This window comes from Puccinia triticina, chromosome 8A, assembly GCF_026914185.1.
Source record: "Puccinia triticina chromosome 8A, complete sequence".
Lineage (NCBI taxonomy): Eukaryota > Fungi > Basidiomycota > Pucciniomycetes > Pucciniales > Pucciniaceae > Puccinia > Puccinia triticina.
Genome location: NC_070565.1, coordinates 3,492,766 through 3,514,601, shown reverse-complemented (window position 1 = coordinate 3,514,601; position 21,836 = coordinate 3,492,766). Strand labels below are relative to the sequence as shown.

At 52.4% G+C, this 21,836-nt stretch overlaps 6 protein-coding genes across 6 annotated transcripts; 3 read left to right on the top strand and 3 right to left on the bottom strand.

Annotated features, from left to right (window-relative positions):
* Positions 1-4,925: 4,925 nt before the first annotated feature.
* On the bottom strand, positions 4,926-6,467 carry PtA15_8A318 (uncharacterized protein; the record flags this gene model as incomplete). Its single annotated transcript, XM_053171735.1, has 8 exons — positions 4,926-5,127; positions 5,200-5,275; positions 5,341-5,376; positions 5,455-5,493; positions 5,558-5,821; positions 5,885-6,232; positions 6,291-6,391; positions 6,454-6,467. The coding sequence occupies 8 exons, from the start codon at positions 6,465-6,467 to the stop codon at positions 4,926-4,928; spliced, it is 1,080 nt and encodes a 359-aa protein (XP_053022969.1).
* A 125-nt stretch (positions 6,468-6,592) lies between these two features.
* On the bottom strand, positions 6,593-7,201 carry PtA15_8A317 (uncharacterized protein; the record flags this gene model as incomplete). Its single annotated transcript, XM_053171734.1, has 4 exons — positions 6,593-6,672; positions 6,737-6,809; positions 6,879-6,916; positions 6,985-7,201. 4 exons carry the CDS (start codon positions 7,199-7,201, stop codon positions 6,593-6,595), a joined length of 408 nt encoding a protein of 135 aa, XP_053022968.1.
* Positions 7,202-7,452: 251 nt separating this feature from the next.
* Positions 7,453-8,112, bottom strand: PtA15_8A316 (uncharacterized protein; the record flags this gene model as incomplete). Its single annotated transcript, XM_053171733.1, has 1 exon — positions 7,453-8,112. One exon carries the CDS (start codon positions 8,110-8,112, stop codon positions 7,453-7,455), a length of 660 nt encoding a protein of 219 aa, XP_053022967.1.
* Positions 8,113-9,136: 1,024 nt separating this feature from the next.
* Positions 9,137-12,271, top strand: PtA15_8A315 (uncharacterized protein; the record flags this gene model as incomplete). Its single annotated transcript, XM_053171732.1, has 8 exons — positions 9,137-9,336; positions 9,405-9,623; positions 10,376-10,708; positions 10,774-11,087; positions 11,367-11,481; positions 11,530-11,663; positions 11,807-11,938; positions 12,033-12,271. 8 exons carry the CDS (start codon positions 9,137-9,139, stop codon positions 12,269-12,271), a joined length of 1,686 nt encoding a protein of 561 aa, XP_053022966.1.
* A 4,332-nt stretch (positions 12,272-16,603) lies between these two features.
* On the top strand, positions 16,604-17,245 carry PtA15_8A314 (uncharacterized protein; the record flags this gene model as incomplete). Its single annotated transcript, XM_053171731.1, has 2 exons — positions 16,604-16,746; positions 16,882-17,245. The coding sequence occupies 2 exons, from the start codon at positions 16,604-16,606 to the stop codon at positions 17,243-17,245; spliced, it is 507 nt and encodes a 168-aa protein (XP_053022965.1).
* A 2,127-nt stretch (positions 17,246-19,372) lies between these two features.
* On the top strand, positions 19,373-21,366 carry PtA15_8A313 (uncharacterized protein; the record flags this gene model as incomplete). The annotated part of the gene is made up of 8 exons (XM_053171730.1): positions 19,373-19,470; positions 19,612-19,747; positions 19,844-19,886; positions 19,955-20,003; positions 20,080-20,115; positions 20,189-20,321; positions 20,388-20,422; positions 20,502-21,366. The coding sequence occupies 8 exons, from the start codon at positions 19,373-19,375 to the stop codon at positions 21,364-21,366; spliced, it is 1,395 nt and encodes a 464-aa protein (XP_053022964.1).
* Positions 21,367-21,836: the final 470 nt, after the last annotated feature.

The window sequence follows — 21,836 nt, the reverse complement described above, 5'->3', positions numbered from 1 at the left end:
ACAGCCATGCCCCTGCTCAGCAATTGGGGCGCAAGTCTGTGCCTCTTTGAGGTCACTTAATCGTGCACAAAGCTGAAGGCCCGCTTGAAATTGACCAATATTGCTAGGAATTTAAGACAGTCAATGATCTGGGACGTTTCATACAATTGGGATAGTTTGTATATTATTGCTCACCTGGACAGCTTAAAATGTCTAGTGCCACCAGTCCCCCATGCATGTTTCCTAAAGACTTCTGTTTCACCCACCAATCCAAAGTACTCACCGGATCACCATCCTCAAGAATAAGTGCTCCATTGAGCCACATATCAAATGGGTCACATGAGCTGAGCCTGAGGCTACCTCGGTCTGCAGCAGCATTTCCAAGGCAGGCAAGCATTGAATTCTTTGGCTATAAAATCAAAGTTCATTAATTTCATTGTTTACACCACATCACATTTGGAACAAATAACTTACCTTGGAGCTTGGAGTTGGTGCAGTGGTGGTAGGGATCACTTGTGGCTTGTAATGCAAGACCCACATGTCGCGTGCAAGTAAGATATCTTCAGCTATCCATTCAGGTTCCCAGTGACTAAGCTTGAAGTACTCGTCCCAAAAAGAAGGGTGCAGCACTGGAGAAGAAATAATTTTAGTAAAAGGGAAAAGAGGAACAGAAGGAAAATCAAAAGCCAAGGGGAAAGAAACTTACATATTGCAATTCTATAAAGAGGAGAAGAATCAGTCAAGCTGTAGTACTTGTTCACCTTCTTTAAGCCAATTTGACAGGCATTTCTCAATGCAGGAGGATATTTGACATTCTTGATGGTGGTAGATAAATATTTGGTGATCTGATCAATGAAGAAAACTACATTGGCCAATTGATCCAAGCCTGCTACCAAAATTTGAAACATTATTTTTTAGAACAAATTGAGTACATGCACTAAATTGCAGGCCAATTCAAAATTGGATTGGTCCACATGGGACTTGCGTCTAACACCGTGTTTTTTATGATGCTGCCACTCCGGACTTTCAAAGAGATGGCTTGGTTAGCAGATGATTGTTTGATGATTGCTTCCAAGGAAAAAAACACTAACATGGCAGATTCACATCTGATGACGCTTTTGAGTTGAGCACCGGTAAAATTCCATCGAGTACGTACATCTTGTTTGATGTTGTGCGGGGTTGTACATCCTTTTTCCTGACAGATCTCCATGAACTCCGCTTTTGAATTGGGGGAGAACCTCAGTTTCTTGGCAATTGCCTGAAACTTGTGGAAATTCCAACAACATCAGTAGACTGAATCTCTGATTCAATTGAAAGGGTTGGCTTACTTTGGACCTCTGCACTGGGGCATCTAAAGCCCCCCAAAATTTTACAGCGGCCATAAAGCACTCTGAATAACACCTGATGAGCCTCACAGAATTGGCGCACACCAGGAAAGGGGTGTGCTACTGTGGGTCTAATTTGGCGGATTTCCTTAGGAGGAAATCCGCCAAAGCCTTAGCCACAGTGCCCCAAAGCCCCCAAAATTTTACAGTGGGCATAATAGCCTCTGAATGGCACATGGTGAAATTCTTGGCAGTATTAAACCCTAGGAAAGGGGTGTGCTACTGTGGGTCTAATTTGGCGGATTTCCTACTAAGGAAATCCGCCAAAGCCTTTGCCACAGTGTCCCAAAGTGCACCAAACTTTTGGATCATGAAACAAAATACTCTGTGACCAAATGGTTAGCTGCAAGACAGTAACACACCAGCATAAAATAATTTTGAGGCAGCAGGGGCTTTTGGTTATATCTGCAACTAATTGCCTCCGCAACAGATAATAGTGCCTCTGCAACAGTTGATAGCGCCTCCGCAAGAGTTAATAGTGCCCCCGCCACAGCTAATAGTGCCTCCGCCACAGTTAATAGTGCCTCCTTCATAGTTAATAGTGCATCTGCCACAGTTAATAGTGCCTCTGCCACAGTTATGTTGCGGAAGCATTATTAACTGTGGCAGACACACTATTGATTGTGCCAGGCACAAACTTTGAAAGAGGCACTATTAACTGTGGCAGATGCACTATTAACTATGGAGGAGGCACTATTAACTGTGGCAGAGGCACTATTAACTGTGGCGGAGGCACTATTAGCTGTGGCGGGGGCACTATTAACTCTTGCGGAGGTGCTATCAACTGTTGCAGAGGCACTATTATCTGTTGCGGAGGCAATTAGTAGCAGATATAACCAAAAGCCCCTGCTGCCTCAAAATTATTTTATGCTGGTGTGTTACTGTCTTGCAGCTAACCATTTGGTCACAGAGTATTTCGTTTCATGATCCAAAAGTTTGGTGCACTTTGGGGCACTGTGGCAAAGGCTTTGGCGGATTTCCTTAGTAGGAAATCCGCCAAATTAGACCCACAGTAGCACACCCCTTTCCTAGGGTTTAATACTGCCAAGAATTTCACCATGTGCCATTCAGAGGCTATTATGCCCACTGTAAAATTTTGGGGGCTTTGGGGCACTGTGGCTAAGGCTTTGGCGGATTTCCTCCTAAGGAAATCCGCCAAATTAGACCCACAGTAGCACACCCCTTTCCTGGGGTGCGCCAATTCCGTGAGGCTCATCAGGTGTTATTCAGAGTTCTTTATGGCCGCTGTAAAATTTTGGGGGGCTTTAGATGCCCCAGTGCAGAGGTATAAATTTTTCTTTATTTTCTGTCATTTTTTGTGAAATTAAAATTCTGACTCCCATTCTGGAGAGTAGAATTAATTTTCCAACTCCCGAAATGCGCGCGGGTCAAACTTTGGTCCCGCGGACCGGGGACAGACGTCCAGAGGCGTTCCGCGCGACGTAAATGACTTTTGGGAGTCGATTTATTAATTCTTGGGAGTCGATTTTTCAACTCCCTATTTTTTTGGCTGAGCACGCTCAGTTAGCATTTTTTTTCAGTAGGGAATGATTTTTTTCAATGATTTTCCCAACCTCAAACTTTAAGTAATTTGTTGGGGGAATTCAATTATCCTTGAAGTGTGTAGTCAAGCTGTGCACTCAAAATCACGGGATCCTGAAATTTTGGTCGAGCTTTTTATCACTTTTAGGCTTGGCAATAATGGAGGACTTCCAACTTGTAATAAATCTGGAATTTCATACTTGAAGTTTGGCGGAAATCAGCGCAGCACCTGCGGGAGTGAGATTCGGATGCGAAACATATACCGTTGCTGTGGCGATGACGTCACCGGTTTGGTGGTCTAGTAGTATGATTCACCCTTAGGGCATTCCGTCCAAAGTGGGTGAGGTCCCGGGTTCAATTCCCGGCCAGACCCTTTTTCGCAGTCCCGCAAGCCATGTGGGCAGGCCGCTGCTATCAAGGACTCAACTGGCAAGTCGCAAGCCGCCGGCAGCCCGCCGAGATTTATTTTGTTAATCGGTATGAAGTTTTCTTGTCAATTGGTATGAAGTTTTCCATAGATGGGTTATAGGGTCACTACTTTTTCATGTTTCAGTTGCTACCTCAATGCCAAGCTCCAAGTTTCCGTCGATCTACTTGCCAGTAATATGTACAATCATCAGCCTGGATCAACCCCCGGGTGAAGCGATTTCGGATGTCTGTATATGGTGCCTGATCGCCCCAGCTTGCTGCAACAAGAACAAGGAACTGGGCGTTGTTGTGCGTCTATGGGAGAAGAAGCAATGGCCTCAAGCACTGCGGGCTCAGGCTGCATGGCGCGACGTCAACCCTTTCACTTCGACCGATATGGGTGTGACCAGGTGCCGCTCAGTCCACTCCTTCCCGCCGGCTGCAGTCCAACGGGGCCCAATGGGGATAATTGTCCACGAAAACCCCTGGTCGGTCAAGACAGAAACGCCGCGACGAACTGATGGTGCAAGCTCAGCTTACACTTTTTTATGCTGTTTTGACTGCCCCGAGTGGTGAGACCTGGTGGGACCGCCGGATAAAAACTGCGCAGAAAAAGGACGGGGAGCAAAAGAAGCTGCTGAGAGGGGGATTCGAACCCCCGCAGGTTGCCCTACCAGGAAGTACACACGCTGGGTGGCGTGCAAGTGGAACAGGAGGTCGGGCACTTGAATCTGGCTCCTTAGACCGCTCGGACATCTCAGCACATTCCCGGATCCGCAGTGGGCGCCCTGGTCCGGATTGGGCGAAAGGAATACACCACGCGTCCGGTGAAAGAGGAATGGATATGTCTCCGTTGCAGTTGGCGGTCGTTGATGTGCTGTGGGGAACGGATGAAGTGCCAGTATTGCACGAGTGCGCGCTGGGAGGAGTGCCTTGTTCTGCGGCCCGAGTCGGGCCCGAGGGATGGCCTCGCCGGGAAGGATCTTGGGGGCTGAAGAATATGGTGAAGCAGACACCCCCCGAGGATCCACGAGGGCGCCAGAGGACCAGAGTCAGTGGCTTCTTGGAAGGCGGTGCCCATGAAGTTGCGCGATTGCGATTGCGATGGGGATAACTTTGCAAGGCACATCTCACGACTCGGTTGACAACAACGAGACGAATCAGGTCAAATCGGTGACATTTGCTGGGAACAGAGAGATTAAATTAGAGTACATTTGCATAATTATGGTGGTAGAATTGGACGGTTACATGCTTCATTGGGGGTAAAAAGTACAGTAAATGATATGGCTTCGAAATATGATAAGCGTACTAACGAATATTCCACAACAAACAGTTTTAGTTTTCATGTTTCTAGTTCTCATTTAGGGAAAGATTTCAAGTGTTTGCGAGCGTTTCAAGAAAAACGAATTGCTGGGAAACGGTAACATTGAGCTTGGATACTGCAGCTCTCCACTGTGTTCGAGTGCTTTTAGACAGACCCAACAGGGATGTTCACCCTGGCAGACAGGGCCAACGTTGGGCATCGCCGCAGCATCCTCGTGATGTCGAGCTGAGTCAAGGGTGGTATTATATGGGCCTTTGGTAGGCTCGCAGCTATCCAAGAATCAGGTGTCAGACCGGGGAATTTTGGTTGGAATTGTCAGACGGGATGCTTGAGTTTGTCGGCCGGAGACCTGGGGTGACGACCTCGGTGCTTATCGTGCCCTTGTTGCCGATGAAGAGCCACGCAGGTAGGATGGATGCCGCGCATAGACCTGTACAGATCAGACTGACAATCTTCCACCCTCGCTCGACTCCAGTCTTTTCCAAAATCCTGGAAAACAAAAGCAAAGTCGGATCTTAGCGCTGTCCTGCACCTTTAAGTCTGTATGGAAACGTGACCTACCCTCCAACGCATAAGGGCCCGACTAACGAGCCTGTCGAGTATATCATATTGAAGATCCCATACACATGTGCGTAGCCTAAAATTTCCACAAATCTAGTCAGTGGGTGGTATAGGCTGTTTGATGGAACAAAAAAACCTGACCTAGTCCAGGTGTGACTTTCACTACTTCAGCAAGATCTGTAGATTAAGAAAAGAAGATTGCCAGTTAGCAACGGAAAAATCAACCTGTGTGAAGGGATACGACAAAGAGCTGACCTTGCATGATGGGGGCAGCAATACCCATGATGAACAGGCCTGGGGAGAAATTGGGTTGATTAGGTTGGTTGAAAAGGGATGGGGGGATGGAGAGAGAGCGTACCGGTCAAAGCGATCCAGACCACAAAGGTCGAAAGGCTGCCCTCCATGCTGATCAAACCAAAGAATGGGGTGCCGAGGATCAGGCAAATGACGACGGGCCACCTTGCTCCGTATTTGTCCGCGAAGTGGCCCGCCAGTGGGCTCGACGCAAACGACGGCACGACTGCCCCTATGAACACCAGAGCGGCACCTCTCGCATTCAGTCCGTATCGTGCATGCACCAGAAGCGTCATCCCCGAGTCTAACAGTCCTCCGAAACAAAACCCTGGCAGATCATCGAAAGAGGTCAATTTTCGGGACGCAGGTGTGTGCATACGGGGGTGCATACCTAGAACGAAGATGATGGAAAACAGCGTCCAGCATCGGGAGCTGGAGAATAACGATAGCAGGGCCCGGGAGGCTCTGGGCGGCGGCGAAGATAGATACGAGGATTGGGAGAGCAAGGCGTGGTTGATGTCTTTAACTTTCCGCTGGGGATCGACTGCTTCGCTCTTTCCGGCTGCCATGTCGACCAGCACGCCGATGTCGGTGGCGGGTCCGACCGCGTTCGCCGTCTCGTCCGAAAGCGATGTCTGGCCGGTTTTCGAGCCGGGCTCCTCAGCCCCGTTCATCAGTTGGTTGGCCTGCACGGGCTGATTGTCTTGGACCATCAATCTTAGTATGAAATCTAATCCAGCTGTTCCACCACACGCGTTAGTCATCGGATGGGGATAAGTGGAGCGACAGTGGCGTACTTAGAATCAGAGCAAAGATGAAGACCGAGTGATAGCCCAGCGAATCGTACAATAAGCCTCCGGCCAAAGGGCCTCCTACAGCGCCTATCGACCAGCCAATCCTGGGATGGGACACATGGTCAAACCTCTGCTCAGGTTCGGGAAAGTTAATCAGATTCCTTACATGACGTATCCCATGATGACCCCGATGCGGTCTTCGGGCACCACATCGCAGATCAAGGCCAGTCCCAGTGTCCAGATTCCAGTGCCACTACCAACGGCCAACGTTAGCGTGTGCTCGGCCGATGATGGCTGCGAAGTGCTCACCTGACGCCTTGCAGAAGTCGTGCGATGATCAGGACGACAAACGACGAGGAAAGCCAGAACAGGATCAAGCTGGCAGCTGCAAGGCGACACTGGTCAGCTATGGGGGTCGGCGTCCAGCGGCTTACGGATGGCCGACTTACCTAGAAAAACCAGACAGAAGAGCAGTGGCGTCTTGCGTGCTTTGACGACTTCCCCGAAGATGCCGATGGGGACCTAGGTGACGAGTTGATTGAGCATGCATATTTGGCGATTGAAGTGAGGCTGGATGCAGGGGGGGCTTACTGATGAGACGATCAACCCGAGTGCGAAAGCGGCAATCACTGATGATTCGCGGATGGCGGGCGAGGTCAGAAGAGTGGGGAAGGCACGGGAAGACGGCAGGGCTTACGGTACGAGGACTTGGCGGGGATGTTGTGGTAGCCGATCGATTCGAGCCGGAAGGGGAGAACGGGGACCATGAGCCCATATGCGGCCATGTCGACCAGCAATCCAAAGGAGATGGTGAACGTGATGTACGGCACCCCGCCGGCGAATCTCTGGAGGGAGTCTGAGCATCGACATCGAGGGAGCCAAGCGCGCTGGCTCGACGACGTTCTGGCGGCCATGGCTGAGCGCGGGGGGTGAGAGTTGTGACGGTATTAAGAGGGAGGGGCAGAGGGGGCGGGGATGAAGGGCCAGGCGAGACTGCAAACTGAGAACGAGTTGAACAAACCACTTTCTTGATGTCCACAGCAGGGCTTGAGAGATGGGGCCTTTCTTTGTTTCCTTTTTGTTGCTCCTTCAAGGGAACCGACAAATAAATAAGACTGGATTGACAAAAAAGGAAGATGGGATTGACACGGCTGGGTATGGTTGACTATTCGAGCAGGGCGCGAGGTGTCCTGCGGGTAAGACTGGCCTCGAAGCAGGCTGGGTTATGAATGATGGTGGCGGGCCGAAGAAGCTTGGGGGGTGGATGAAGGGGGCTGGAGTGAGTGGAGTGAAGGGCGGCTGGCGTGGTCGAGGCCTGACCAAGGAGGGCTGGTGTCGAGCCACAGTCTAAAGCGAAAATCGTTCGTGCGTGGTGAGGGCGGGCCGGAAACAGGCGCGACTCGCAGCTTGAAGGGCCCCAGGAGGGGCAGGCGGCGTCTTCTGGCTGGAGCGTCACCCCGGAAGGATTAGGCGAGCTGGGGGCAGCGACGGCAGGGTCTGTTGGAGCGAGAGTGTTTTGGTGTTGCCGACTTGACAGTGCCGACCGGGACGTGGAGGGATGTATCACGCCTGGCAACAGGCGGACCCTCTGGGGAGGCGAAATACGTGCACGAGGGATGCGGGGTCTGGGCAGGTCTGGAGAGGCAAGGAAGGATGCAGCGCATGGGAGGGCGCCCACCGCTGGATGTCCAGCTGGATGCCCAGCTGGATGCCGAGGCTGGGCCACGCCAAGCCGGGCCAGCTCTGCTCGGGCGGAATGGCAACTGAGGGCGGGGACCGGTTGGGCAGACGACCATGCGCGTCGCGCGGCCCGGTCGGTAGCCATCGGGCCTGGTCTTCCCACCTGCGAGGCTCAGAGACAGCAGCCGCGTGAGGCGGCCCTTCGGACGGGGTGGCTAGATCCCCGCACAACATCCATGGAGGCCCTGGGTGTGTGTATGAACATCGATGCTTGCCCTCGCGAGGCGGGGGCTCATCCGGCCCTTGCGGTGTGTGCCCCGGGCTGGAGCGCAAGAGGGCTGGGAGATCGCCACCGCGGCCCGCCGGCAGGATGGGAATCCGGGCGGCCGGGCGACTTCTCGCGGGCTCTGACGGACCAACTCGTCCCGAAGAAGGGACAGGCTGCGCGAGCTTCCTGCTTCTGCTTGTGTGCTCGCAGCCCTCCCCGGAACCCCACTGTACATATCTATGTGTCCTGGATGGACGATCTCTGGGGGACGATCGTCCTCTGTTGAGTCAGCCTTCGTGCAAGGAAAGCATCGTGATATGTACAGCCGCTTCTCCGAAAGAGTGAACCCGAATGGTCACTTCGGGTAGTCCTGGCCCCCGCTCCAGCAACAGAGATCCAGCTAGCTGGTGATGTGGTATGGGACGGTCTCCCGAAGAATTGGCGAAGATAGGCTTCAGCTCAGAGAAGCTTGTAGGGGTGAAGCTTGACCAGGGGATGCGCAGTGCTCTGTGCCATGTGCTGGGTTTAAGGCTGATCAAAAGGGTTTGGAAGCTGTCTTGGGTTGCATTTAGATTGGATTGGGTTTTGTGGACGTCGGGGGTGTTGAGTTCTATGTATTTAATTTGTGGCGGGGGTGGTGAGGAGGCAAATAGCCGAGTGTTGAGTGTATCTGCCCCAGCAGCTGTGGGGTGTGTCGGTGTGTTCTCTCCTGTCGGGGAGGCTCCTTTGTTTGCGCCCAATGGATTGCGGGCGATCAGAGGAGCTCCCCGCTGTTGCTATTTCCGATCAGCATCATCACTCTCGCCCCTGTCCGCCGTTGCCAGCCACACAACCTACTTCTTCTTCTCCTCCCCCTCCCCCTCCTCCCCTCCCCCCCAGCAGCCTCGACCACCCCCACAGCATGCCCGACTTCTTCAGCCCAGCCGCCAGCTTCCTCATCCCCAGCTCGCCCCTCCCCCCCGCATCCTCCGCCTACGCCCTCTCGCTCACCAGGAACACCGGCACACCCACCAGCGACCTCCGCGCAACCAGCCCCGCCAACTGTCCGTCCGCCGCCCAGCCCGCCGCATGCTTCTGGGCCATCCTCGACCACCAGCCCAGGTAACACACACTCCCCCACACCACCACCACAACAACAACAACCCCACGCTGACCTGCGCTTCTCCCAGCCTGCTCTTCCTCGACCCCGCCCGCTTCCCCCAGCCCGCCCACCCGCCCCTCCGCCTCGACCAGCTCCTCCCCCCCGCCGACCTCGCCCAGCTCAAAGCCCGCCTGCCTTCCCTCCTCCACCCCCCTCAGCCGCCCCCGCCGCCCGCCCTCGCCCAGCCCGCCCCGGATAACGCCCTGCTCGTCGGCCAGCCCCACAGCTCGCCCTGCCCGCCCTTCCGGTCAGTCCTCTCTCTCCCCCCGCGATCGGAGACTTTCTCTCTCTCCAGCCCCATCTCCGCCGCCGATCGACACAGTAAGACGATGATGATGATGAGCTCAGCCGCCACAAATACATACTCCCCCCTGTAATCTCAGATCGGCTCATATACATACAGCAGCCTCCCCTTCTTCGCGCACAATCCACTGCCTCCAATCCCTGTATGTATTTATGTGTATACTGACCCCTTCGGATCTCTGCAGATGCAGCGTGCTCCGACATGCCCATCTGGCCCGGCTGCTGGCCGGCGGCGGCGGCGGCGGAGCAGCCAGCGATCACCACTCCAGCACCGCCTGCCCGGCCAGCCCGGCTCATGAGGTGAGCAGCACGCCTTATCCACACAGCCGTCCCCCCCTTGCTCATCCCTCCCCCATCGCCCGATCGCCTCGACCCTCCTGCAAGTTTAGTCAGACGATCGCTTCCAGCCCACCGACATCCTCCTCCACCCGCTCCCCCATGCCCGCTTCCTCGCCTTCTTCCATCCCCTCCACCACCACCACCACCCTCAGGAGCACGACCAACAAGGTTAGCCACACTCTCTCCCACCCCCTCCTCTCACACACCCTTCTCTCACTAAATCATGTAAAAACAAAAAAAACCCATACACCGCCCTGCGCTGCCACACACACACACACACACACACCCCTCGTCTCATACAGCAGCTCGTGGCCCAGAGTCTCATGGCAAGCCCCCTTACTCCCCTTGGATATCCAGCACCACTCCCTGCGGGCTCGACCAGGCGACGGAGTCCGACTATCTGAGCAGCCCGGAGGAGAGCTATCTGCTCCAGCGCGCCCTCGAGCCCCCTCCCCCCCCTGCCTTCTTCCCCTCCGACGACCCCCACGCCCACTCCTTCCTCATCTTCGACGCCAGAAACGCTGCCGTCCTCTTCGCCCACCGCTACGCCTCCAACGCCCACATCGAGCCCTCCGTCTGTCCCGAAGACTATGCCTACTTTGCTATGCAATCCAAAGCTGCCATCGACTCGTCCAGCAACTCCACAGAACACTCAACCTGCGCCCGCGAACTGACTGCCCAGCATCGTCTGTGAGCATCTTCTCTTCTTCACCTTGGCTCTCCTCCTGTTGTGCTTATCCCTTTTTGTTCACTAGTGTCAAGGATGGAATGGCGATCAACATCGTGCAGTCGTTTGTGATCGAGTACGGCAGCGTGACCTTTGCCTCCTTCAAGACCGTCCCCTCCTCGCGCCCGTCGACGATGTCCAGCAGCCAACAGCAGCCCCCGCCAAGCGGGAAGCCCTCGCCCCTGGAGCTCGTCCACGACGCCCACCCGGCCCTGCCCCTCGACCTCTACTCGCCCACCTCGTCCTCCCAGCTGGCCCACAAGCGGCCCCGGACGGACTCGTGCTCGGAGGCGCTCACGCCCCAGAGCGCCTGCAGCACCCACTCCCAGGCGTTCAGCTACAGCAACCCCCGCCCCCATCCCTACGCCTCCTTCGCCTCCCACCACCCACCCCACCATCAGCAGCACCCGCACATCCGCCAGTCGCCCCAGCTCTCCTCGCTCGCCTCCACCATCTCCGTCCCCGAATCCCCCGACGCCTACGGATACCCCCACTTTTCCGGCGAGCTGTCGCCCACAATGGCCGACGCCGCCACCGTCCTGGGCTCCTTCCACCGCGCCCACTACCCCCACCCCGGCCTCTCCCTCCCCCACGACCCCTCCTCCTCGCCAGCCGCCGCAGCGCCCCAGGGGCACCTCCTCGACCCCGCCCCGCGCTCCGCCGGGCTCGCCTCCGGGTACGACGGCTTCGCCCTCCACGGCCTCGCCCACATGGCCGCTAGCTCCAACGCCTTCGAGCCCACCCACCCCCACCATCTCCACTTCGCCCATCCCCACCACCCTAGAGAGTTCGCCGACACCCCCGCGGCCGCCGAGGCCCCCGGCCACCCCGAGTTCGGCCCCTTCGCCTTCGCCAAGGACGCCCATGACGGCCCCGGCGCCGCCTCGACCGGCCGGCCCCGGCACCCCGACGACCCCGGCTTCCTCCTCCAGCACCCGCACCAGTACCCGCAGCACCACACGCAGATCCACCAGCAGCAGCAGCTCCAACGACTGCCCTTCCTCGACCCCCCCCTCAAACGACCCCGCTCGGCCCTCCCCTCACCCCCTCCTCCGCAACAGCAACAGACATCCTCGCCCGCCACCAAGCTCAGGTCCCCCGCGTCTGCCGGCCCCCCCGCCGTCGCTCCCGGACGCGCGTGCACGTCGTGCGGCGCACGCAACTCGCCCGAGTGGAGGAAAGGGCCCAATGGGGTCAAGTCCCTGTGCAACGCTTGCGGTTCGTCTCTTTCCCCTTCTCTTCTTGCTTGCCGTCCGCCCCGCTCATCGTGGGCTTTTTGGGCTTCAGGACTGCGGTTCTCCCGCGCCCAGGCGCGCAAGGCGAAGCCCGCTAAGGGCCCCCCGGCTAAGAAACCCCCGCCTCCCCAGGCCCACTCCTCCCCCTACCACCAGCAGGGGCAGGCGCAGGGCCGGCCCGCGTCCGGCCCGCCCGAGCCTGCGCTCTTGCATGGCAACAGTACCGCCAGAGTCGCCACTGGCGACGCGCGGCCAGGAGAGCGCCTGCTCGTCGACGGCCGCGCCCGGTAGCCTTCTTTCCCTCCGCTTTCCGTCTCCTTTCTTTCCCGACCGCGCGTTCGGCTTCCTCCGTCCCCGCCGCGCTTCGGCTCCTCTCTCCGCGCTTCTCGTCACATACGCACGCCCGCTCGGACGTTCTGGGCGCCCGATCTTTTCGCTTCCCGCCCGCTGTTTAGACCGCTTGTTGTATTGTTTATGTGTTGTATTCTGCTGGGACCCGGTGTTGTATGTTCTATGTTTGTTGTATCTTTATCGTGTGTCTGCGCCGTTCGTCTTCCCATCACCATCTTCTTCCTCGGATCCTCGCCCCTTTTCTCACCCTCCGCTGTACTCCCTCTACCATTAATCGCCCTTTGGTCTGGCCGCCCGATCGCCCGTCTGTCCATCCCCCCCTTCTTCGCTGTACCCTCCCAACCCCCAACCCCGAAACCAAAAAAACACCGAAAAAAAACTTAGACGCATGTATATCGCCGGCCCCCGTAATCGTTTCCCCTCCTGTCGTTCTTCTCCGTGTATCTATCTGCCCCCGGCGCCCCCTCCTCGCCGCCGTTTGTATAGCCTTCGGCCCTTGTATCTTGCCCCCTCCTCCCCCCATCCCCCGAACATTGCGCCTCATTTATTCGTCGTTGTCTCCGCCGCCTCCATGGCTTCTCTTATTTCCTGGATACCCTGGCTGTCCGGGCTGCTCTTTCGGCCCGCGCGCTTCCAGCATCGATTCTTCTTCTTTCCTTCTTTTTCCTTCTTTTTCTTTACAGATACATACTTACATCCGCCGCCATCTGTCGTCCTCTCGGCCCCGTAATAAATAAAGCCTCAACCGAAAACTCGCCGTCCTGGGCACGCAGGCCGGAAAGTGAACGGGGCTGAGGACCTGGTCGCAGCCTTGCCTCTGGCTCTCCCGTTCCCAGCGGGGGAGGCTTGTCAGGTTTCCCGTGAGAGGGCGTCGGCCAATGCGTGCCTTTTGGCCACCTTTTCGGACCACAGTGAAGGCACATACCGCACACTCGACGGGCGTCAGCCGGCTGAAAAGCGCACAGGATGGCTGCGCATCTCCGCGCCATTGCAGCGTGCTCTCGAACGTATCTAAGCCCTCGTCCCCGAAGCGGCCGGGGGCACCCATTTGGCCTGGGAGAGATGCATGGCATCGGGGTCTCTCCCGCAGGGAAGGGACTTGTGAGTTATCAGGTGTTTTGGCCTGGGAGAATCTGGATGTTTTGGCGGTGGCCGATGTGATCCCTACCTGCAGACCACCGTTTTTGACAAGTTCATTTTTTTGTCTTGGTGAATGGAAGCTCGTATTTTTCTGGATCCAACTGTCTCTTCAGAGTGTTGGGATCCCATCGCCCTTGGCCGCAAAACATATTCACAGTTTGAGATACTTGGCCGCGCACCGGCAGGGGAGGTGTGTTTTTAATTCAGATTTGATTTAGGTGTTAGATAAAGCTGTGTGCGTTGGACAAGTCTTCACGAAATCACGAATTTCCAAAGAAGATAGAAAATAAATCAAGACACTTGCGGGGGTGGCTGTCTATGCAGGATTGCAGCCACGATGCTGGCGCTCAGCTGGGATAGAATGGGGATGGGAGAACACGGAAAGCAGGTTTTATGGTCCAAGAGAAAGGATTCCCATGCTTCATTTGGAGATTCTCTCATGCAAGAATCTCAGTGTTAGTCGTAAGCCCTGCTTGCACTTACGGCTTGGCGGTCCCGCGGGCTTTGTTACGCGCGGTGTACTCTGCAAATGATGATGAAGGTGCCCCTGGGCGGATGTCTGGCCCTTGCCCAGCTGTCGGGGTGGGGAGAGGATCGACTCCAACATCTCGATTGAATCCACAATAGGATTTTAATAAAACTTTAGAGCCCATTTTAAGGACTTTGTGAACCAATTTTCAGAAAACGTAGAAGTTGCTCTGATTGCCAAGGAACACCCAAATGTGAACAGCTTAAAAAAATTCCAAAACATTGTTCATAAAGGCCTTAAAATGAGCTTTAAAATTTTATTAAAATCCTATTGTGAACCCCCCTATTGAACTTTGTGGAATTTGATAAATTTCAGACAACTAAGATATATCTCTCTTGTTAGATAATGGACTAAGTAGTTGAGAATGATAAGAATGATAAGAATAGTTGAGGTGCTCCGCTTGGGTACTGAAGTCTAAAGAAAGCTGGCTGCTAAGCAGCCGAGGACCCTTGAGTTCTGCTGCTGAGACTGGAGTCTTTGTCAGCACTTGGACTCCCTTATACGGGGAGCTGAGGAAGACTTTTCTTCCTTTAGCTCGTCGGGCCTGAGGCAATGGTATTGCCAATGCAAAGTGCGGGAATACCGGACCTGCAGGTGTCTCTGTTACTCATAGCACATCCACCTTGTCAGTGCAGTGTCTCTCTGACTTTGGGCTCAACACTATCACGAAGGCTGCAACCTAATAGGGGGTTCACGTTAGCCTGATTTTGGCTGCTTGTCACGGATGGTTTCAAATCTCATGCACCCTTCCTGCATAAACTTAATAAAAAAAATACTGCATAAGCATTCCCTTCAGCAAGGCCTTTCAAGGGGAGGTCTTGCTGAGAACTCTATTTATTCTCTAGAATATCCTTCCAGAGACCTGCATGAGCAGCCATCAATTTTCAACAAGGTTTTTTGACTGATTTTGGAATCAGGCTAACGTGAACCCCCCTAATTGGTCTTGTTTGGTGTTGGATGGACGTGTACTGTAAAGAGGATGTCTAATCAGCTGCACTTCTCCTAGCTGTGCCAATCCCAGCCGACATGCTTACCTGGTAGCTGGCTTGTCGTGCTTGGGTCGCTTGGGCTCTGCGTTGGCTGATGACGTGGATAATGGAAGGGGAGCAGAGGAATTAGCTTTTGCTTCTTCCATCCTTCCTGGGAGCCACATGCATATTGCATGGACCTGAGAGCATCTCCAGCAGAGCTTGGACCGCGCAAGTTTTGGGCTTGTTTGGCAGGTCACTCGACATTTCCGGGGTCCAGCAGACCCCCTAAAAAACCTTTGATCAATCCAAGTTGATCCCATCCCAGACCGCGGCCGGCTACTTTCCCCATCCCATCACCACCCGGGACACAGGCTGCTACATACCACACATTGCCTACTCGTCACTCCTCCACCGCGCCAACAACATGATTGATCCAAATCTCCAAGATCCTACTCCTAGCCCTCCACCGAGAACACCATCTCCACAAGTTGAAGAACATCAACCCACCCAAGGAAAGAAAACCTCATCACTCGCCAAAGTGGCAAGACACTATGGACAAACTCACAGTATGATTGAAGAAAGAAAAAGGATCCCCGAGCTCTCTCCCAGCCTCCAAGGCAACTAGTGTCAGAGGCGGAGATGCCGAGGACGAGGACAATGAGATTGCATTAAGTCACTTGGCTCTTCACGACCCAAAGGACAGAAAGCGGTGAAAAAAAGAAAATTTGAAGAAGGCAAGGCTCTTGAGGCACAAAAAGAGCTCATCAATATATTGCGTGAAAAGGCGGCTGCTATGCAGACAGTCGCCAACAACATAATAATGTCTAAAGATCTGAGGCCCTGTTTGGAGCTGATATAATTGCGCAATATAATCTGGAAACTTGTGACATCTGATCAAGTTTTGGCGGACCTGATCAGATGTCACATAGGATGTCATGCAAAAAAAATCATATATTGCCTGGATTATATTGGCTCCAAACAGGGCCTGAGCAACATGGATCCAATCTCACGTGCTTTCTACACTGCAAAAAAGGAAGAGGTTGCCAAACGTAATGGCTTGCTTCCCTCCAGCTCTTAGTAGTTCTCTTGTTGCTTCTGTTGCATTCTCAAGTAGTCCTCACATTGCTTCTGTTGCACTCTCAAGTAGTCCTCTTGTCGCTTCTGAAGCCCTTTTAACTTCTCCCTTATTGTATTCAAGTCATTTTTGATTGCAAGTGGGAGAAAAAATGAAAACAAACAAATAGAAAAACATTGTGAAGCTGAAGTTCACCTTTGCAGCAGTCACGATTGATTGTTTTTTGGCCCACAGTGGATCCTCCTCCCCTTCAGGATTCATCGCCCTTGCCTGAGATAATCCAATCAAACCTGTGGTAGGCCACAAATTCATTGTTGTTGTCCATGAAATTGAGTAACTCGACCGACTTCATCCTGGAGATACCGGTCCTGGAACCGTTAGTCGTGCCGTTTTGCAAGGCAATCTGGCTACATATCCACCCCCGGTGTGATCGCCAGTCTGCTGTGGAGCTGCTGTGAAACAGCTGAGACAGTGGTGTGAAAGGTGGTCCCGGCCCGCTATAGCTCGCGCATCGACGCTCTGAAGGTCGCACCGACTGCTCTGGCAAAACGACCCCGATGACCAGCCTGATAACGAGCGGGAAGACAGACAGACCCAGAAGAGGAAGCCGAGCGCCACCCCGGATCTCGACGAGCAGCCACTGGAGCGTAGTAGTAGGCGTAGTACCCACCCGGATCAGCTGGGAGAAGCCAAAGAGCAGGTAGGCATGGGCTTCATCATCTCGCGTGTACGCTCGCTAGACCCATCGGGGGGCATGGAGCAGAAGCGGCTACGGGGGCTGGGGCTGGAGATCAAGGCGCGGGAGAACCGGCCGATGCCGAGCTACTCGCTGCAGTCGCCAGGCAATCCTCGAGTCGCCCTCGCGCTCCTCGCGCGCCCCCTCGGCGGCGGAGAGCCGGCCCCGGAAGAGCCCGAGCAGGATCAAGGCCAAAGACGTGATGAATCTGGTGGCCTTGTGGAGCAGTAAGTCGGTCGATCGCAAGGCGGAGGTCGCCCGAAGGCTGCGCGCCTATTGGCGCGCCCGCTCGACCACCGATCCGACGATCACAAACCTCGAGCTACTCACAGTCCCTCCGCCCTCCAAAAGCTCTCCGTCCACCTTACTTGTGGCATCAGTTGTCTGTCGGTCATTGAAGGTTTGCCAAGCCCACAGAATCCTGCTTCAATCAATGCTGATCGATGGATTGGTCGGAAAATAAGGTCTGTCAACGCGTTCACCTATCACGCTTGGAAGTAAATACCAAAGGCCAGCAGCTTCGATCTGATGTCAGCTTGCCAAACCTCAAGCAGCTTCCTAATTCTTGCTGTTTCACATCTTGCTGTTTCACATCACGAGAATTCGTGCATCACATGATTGTAGCGTATGCTCCGCCAACTTAACTATGTAATCCCCCCCTCTCCCCGTGCGAAGTGGTAAATCACTGGTCACATGTTGCCGACCGGAGTGCAGGACGGCATCTCTCCTCCATTTACCGAGGGACTGAGTGGTTAGATCCTCCGAGCCTTCCGACTGTTGCGAGGCCTTCGAGGCCGCCGTGACTGTCTCTAACCCCGAAACATTTTTCCTCAGTCCTTCTGATAACAAACCCAGCTGGCTATCATCCTTGATCCAGAGAAACCATGAGGGGGGGGAGAGCAAGAAAACTTGCGAGATTTGCCCAAATCAAAATGCACATACACATCTGATGATTGCTTGCCGCTGGAACAAGCAGCAACGCAGCGGATGAATAATTAATTTTCCCGGACTTAACAGCGCAAGAAGGGTAGGTACCAAGGAGCACAAATCACAATGAACTTCCGTGATCTGGCCTGCGCGATACGTGACTAACTAGAATATTAATTGAGGAGAAAGATTGTGTACTCCAGGCTCAAGATTCATACTGCGGTGGCTATCACCCAGGAGCTGGCTCTGTTAGACAAGCAGTCCACAATCCTCGGAATGCTGTTACCGAGCGTGTCTCCGAGCCGACTCATAACTACGTTTCCCACTTTTTGACCTTCCCGTGATGAGAAGAGAAAGCCGCCAACTGCTATTCCTATCTGATGAGCAGCACTCTTACTTGAAACTGAGGATTGTCTGGTCAGCACAAGTTAGGCATAGATAGCCGCCGCAGATTTTGCAGTGCATTGGGGCCTCAGTGATCAGGACTCAAGTCATTGTTCACATCGCCTACGTAATCTGTTGTCCCGGGCCCCACCCATCCATCTACCTTGTAATCCTGTATACCTTGACCATATTTTTGAATGAATCATTGCTAATCTTGGAGCCGGGTAAGTATGTAGCCCTGAGGGAAGTTCAGGTTGTGAAACATGACTTGACAAAGATTTTGCTCCCCTTGAGCTTCATCTGTTATAATACCCACCGCCATCGGTTATAACATTATACAACATACTACGATTCACTCAAGCTCTGACATGTTTGAGCTGCTCCTGCTCGCCTTTTTTCCATTTCATACCGCTAGCTGATTGAACACTCCCCTCCAATCCCCAGATGTTTACGCAAGTTTACAGGTGGTGTATGCTATCAAATACAGAAATTTTTGCCAGGATCGAGACTCTCAGCAGAACTTCAACCCATAAACTTCGATTGAGGAAGACATCACGGTTTGACCAGCCCCACTGATGTAACAGCGATCAATGGACTGCCTCAAAGCCCCACTTTTGTTCGACTTCTGAGTGAAAGCACTTCAACAGTAGCCTGCTTCTCATTGTCTCTTAAATCAACTCTATGGTACCATCGAACAACCAAAAATCCTTTTGAAGGTTAGTAAATTTGCTTGATTGGTTGGAGACATTCGAAAATTATAGAACAGCCAGTGTCCCCCTCTCATCTCAATTGAAAGTCCTTAAAGCTTTCTGATATTTGAATCTTCAAGCAGCAGTTGATAAATCATTACATAGAGAGCTCCGCTTCTACCTCTCGAGACCACTGTGATCTTACTCAAATTTACCTTTTTTCCCCTTGGCAGCGCCCTTCGGATGAAAGCTCCTTTGGTCAATTGGTAATATCAGACACAAACTGCAACACGGTCAATAGGCATAAAAAAGGACGAGAGGCACAAAAAAACCCCGGAAGAAACAGTCTTTAAACCCCGCCGCATCTATTCCAAAACCTTGTTTATTTCTTGCCCCGTCATAGCAATCGACTTTTGAAACCATTCATGTCTGGCCCGCTTACCTGCTCGTCCTTCTTCATAATTTGAGAGCATACCAACAAAATCAACGCGGACAAACATCCATCCCCTTTCGGCTCTGAAACTGATCAAGGCTCTGAAACCAGTCGTGGACTTGGGGGATCTTAATCCTTAATCCCGACAAATTGCATCATGGTCATTCCTCCCGAAAGCTGCAGGATCCGTGGTGTTTCTCCATCGGAGGTCGGTGGCGCGTGGGGAGCAGCCTACGCGGTCGGCACACCCATTTCGTGAGTTCCATCCTCGACAAACTAATTCTTAAGCACCACCAGGAGGATACTTACCATTTTCAGGTTTTTAACTTGAAATCATGGCCCAACCACGGTTCCGTGACGATTATTGCGATTGGACCAATGTGACCGGATCAACAGGGCACTGGTGACAGGCATTTGTTGTGCGCTGGCGATCGAGTATTTCCAACAATTTCCACAGGACGCTACGCGAATCCGATTATCTGTGATTGTCGTTGTTGCCACATCCATCCTCGGTCTCCTTTTAGCAATGGATGTAAGTGAGCATCACTTGAGCGCCTAACAACTGGACCTTCATCAAACTCACTAACTGATGACTACTTATTCCACTCAATAAATAATAAACGCTTAGTTGACCTATGTGCGATTGGTGAAAAATGCAACACCACCCGGGGGTAATTTGCCTTTAGATTCTACAATAATTTTCTTGAAAGACGCCCGCTAAAAAAAATTTTGCGCCCAGGTTTTGGTGACATTCCTTGGCAAGATGACGCAGTGGCTTTGATATGTGGGTAAGTTACAAATCCGGTTCTCCTAGAGCAATAATAGGTGCAAATCTGATTTTTATTATTTGCTTGGGGATTTCAGAGTCTGCCAACTCATTTGCAGTGCCTATTTTGCCTAGTGCGTCAAAAGATTTTTGAATATCTGTTGATTCAAATCTAGCTTAATACCGACTGATCAATTTAATATTTAGCTCGGCTTATTCCGTAGCAAGCAGGAAAAAGCTCTTGATAGTTTGGTATGGGTTGCTCATGGCAGTGATCTTTTTAAGTGCCTTCTTCAGAGCAATTCTTGGATTAACACCTACGGATTGGTCTGATGGTGCCGTGAGTGCAAAGTGATCTTGAAAAATCAATAAAACTGAGCTGATTTACTTCATATTGACGATGTAGGCACTCTGTCCCAAGATGACTTTCATGTGGCTCATGTGCGTTTGACTACAGTATCCAACAATTAGCAATTGTGGTTGCTGAACTGTTTTTTTTTTTTTTCTTCATTTCTCTTAGCTGCTCTTTGCTATTGGACTTGAGCATTGCCGTGACACTTTTGGCTCATCTCCGAAGAGCTGTACCAACACCTCAACTTCATACTGCCAGCTTACCAGCACCAGGATCTCTCCTCAATCATTCCAACAATGCCTGGGCCGTCCAACAACCGCAAACTCCACTACTCAGCCGACTTTTAACCACCATTTTGACATCATTTTCACTCACTGCCATCCTGATGTTTTCACTTCTCATTCTTGTGCTGGCTATGCATGGCACCGAGTTCGACCCGCAGCTTCCCAAAGCCACGGGTATCTTTACCGCTCTTAGATTGCTAGCAACTCCAACATATGCCGTGACATTCCTTTACACCTTGAACCGCAGAAATCGACAAGAGGCCGTTTATCACAGTTCAATTTTCAATGGGCAAATGACAACCATGGCACCTCGCACAAGTCACAACTCTAACCTTCCTTTTCAACATACTGGAGCAATGAATGGTCCCACCCGGCCACTCAATGTCCAACTACCTGGTCCGGAGACCAAACAAAATTGGACACAAATGCTCGGTAACGCAAGCACCAGATTGACTCGCACAGGAAATGGAAAAGATTGTATGGCTCAAATGACCAAGTTTGATTTTTCAGAAGCTTTCAAAACCCTCTCATCTACCCCTTTCCGCAAAAGCCAAAAGAAACCAACACCCCCATTTCCCAAACCACCGCCCCCTATCCATTTTAGCCAAGCTCAACCAGAACTCATGTGTCAAACCAATCCACAGGGTCATAATCTTGATGGCCTCAACTATGGTTACATCTCAGCTCAAATGCGCCCCCCATCTCAACATAGTAGCATTGTTCAAATTTTTCATGGGACTGCTATCTGAACCAGATTCAGAAGGAGAGCAAGATCTTTTACTCCCATTTTTTTCCCTCTTTCTTAGAAGCTCATAGCATATTAATTCAACCTTTTAGTACCATTTTTCCCTTAGTGCATATACATCATTATGAATTCATCTTGATTTCGTATCCTAATCTAGTTTTTTCTTTTTCTTTCCAGAGATTCCAAGTGTTGTTTTACATAGACATCTAGAAATCTTCCCCACAAAATCATTCACATCTTTGGACTGCTGTTTTTATGTACTTAGCTGAACTAGACATACACTCTGATATTCACCTATTTATATTCATGCTATTCAGAGGTTTTGTCTAATATATATATATATATATATATATATATATATATATATATATTATAAATCCTGAGATAAAATATATTACCAATTACCTCTTTTAAGATAGGGAGAGAACCAAAAGGATTAAAATTTGAGGATAGGCCAATTGGTGATGAGAAATT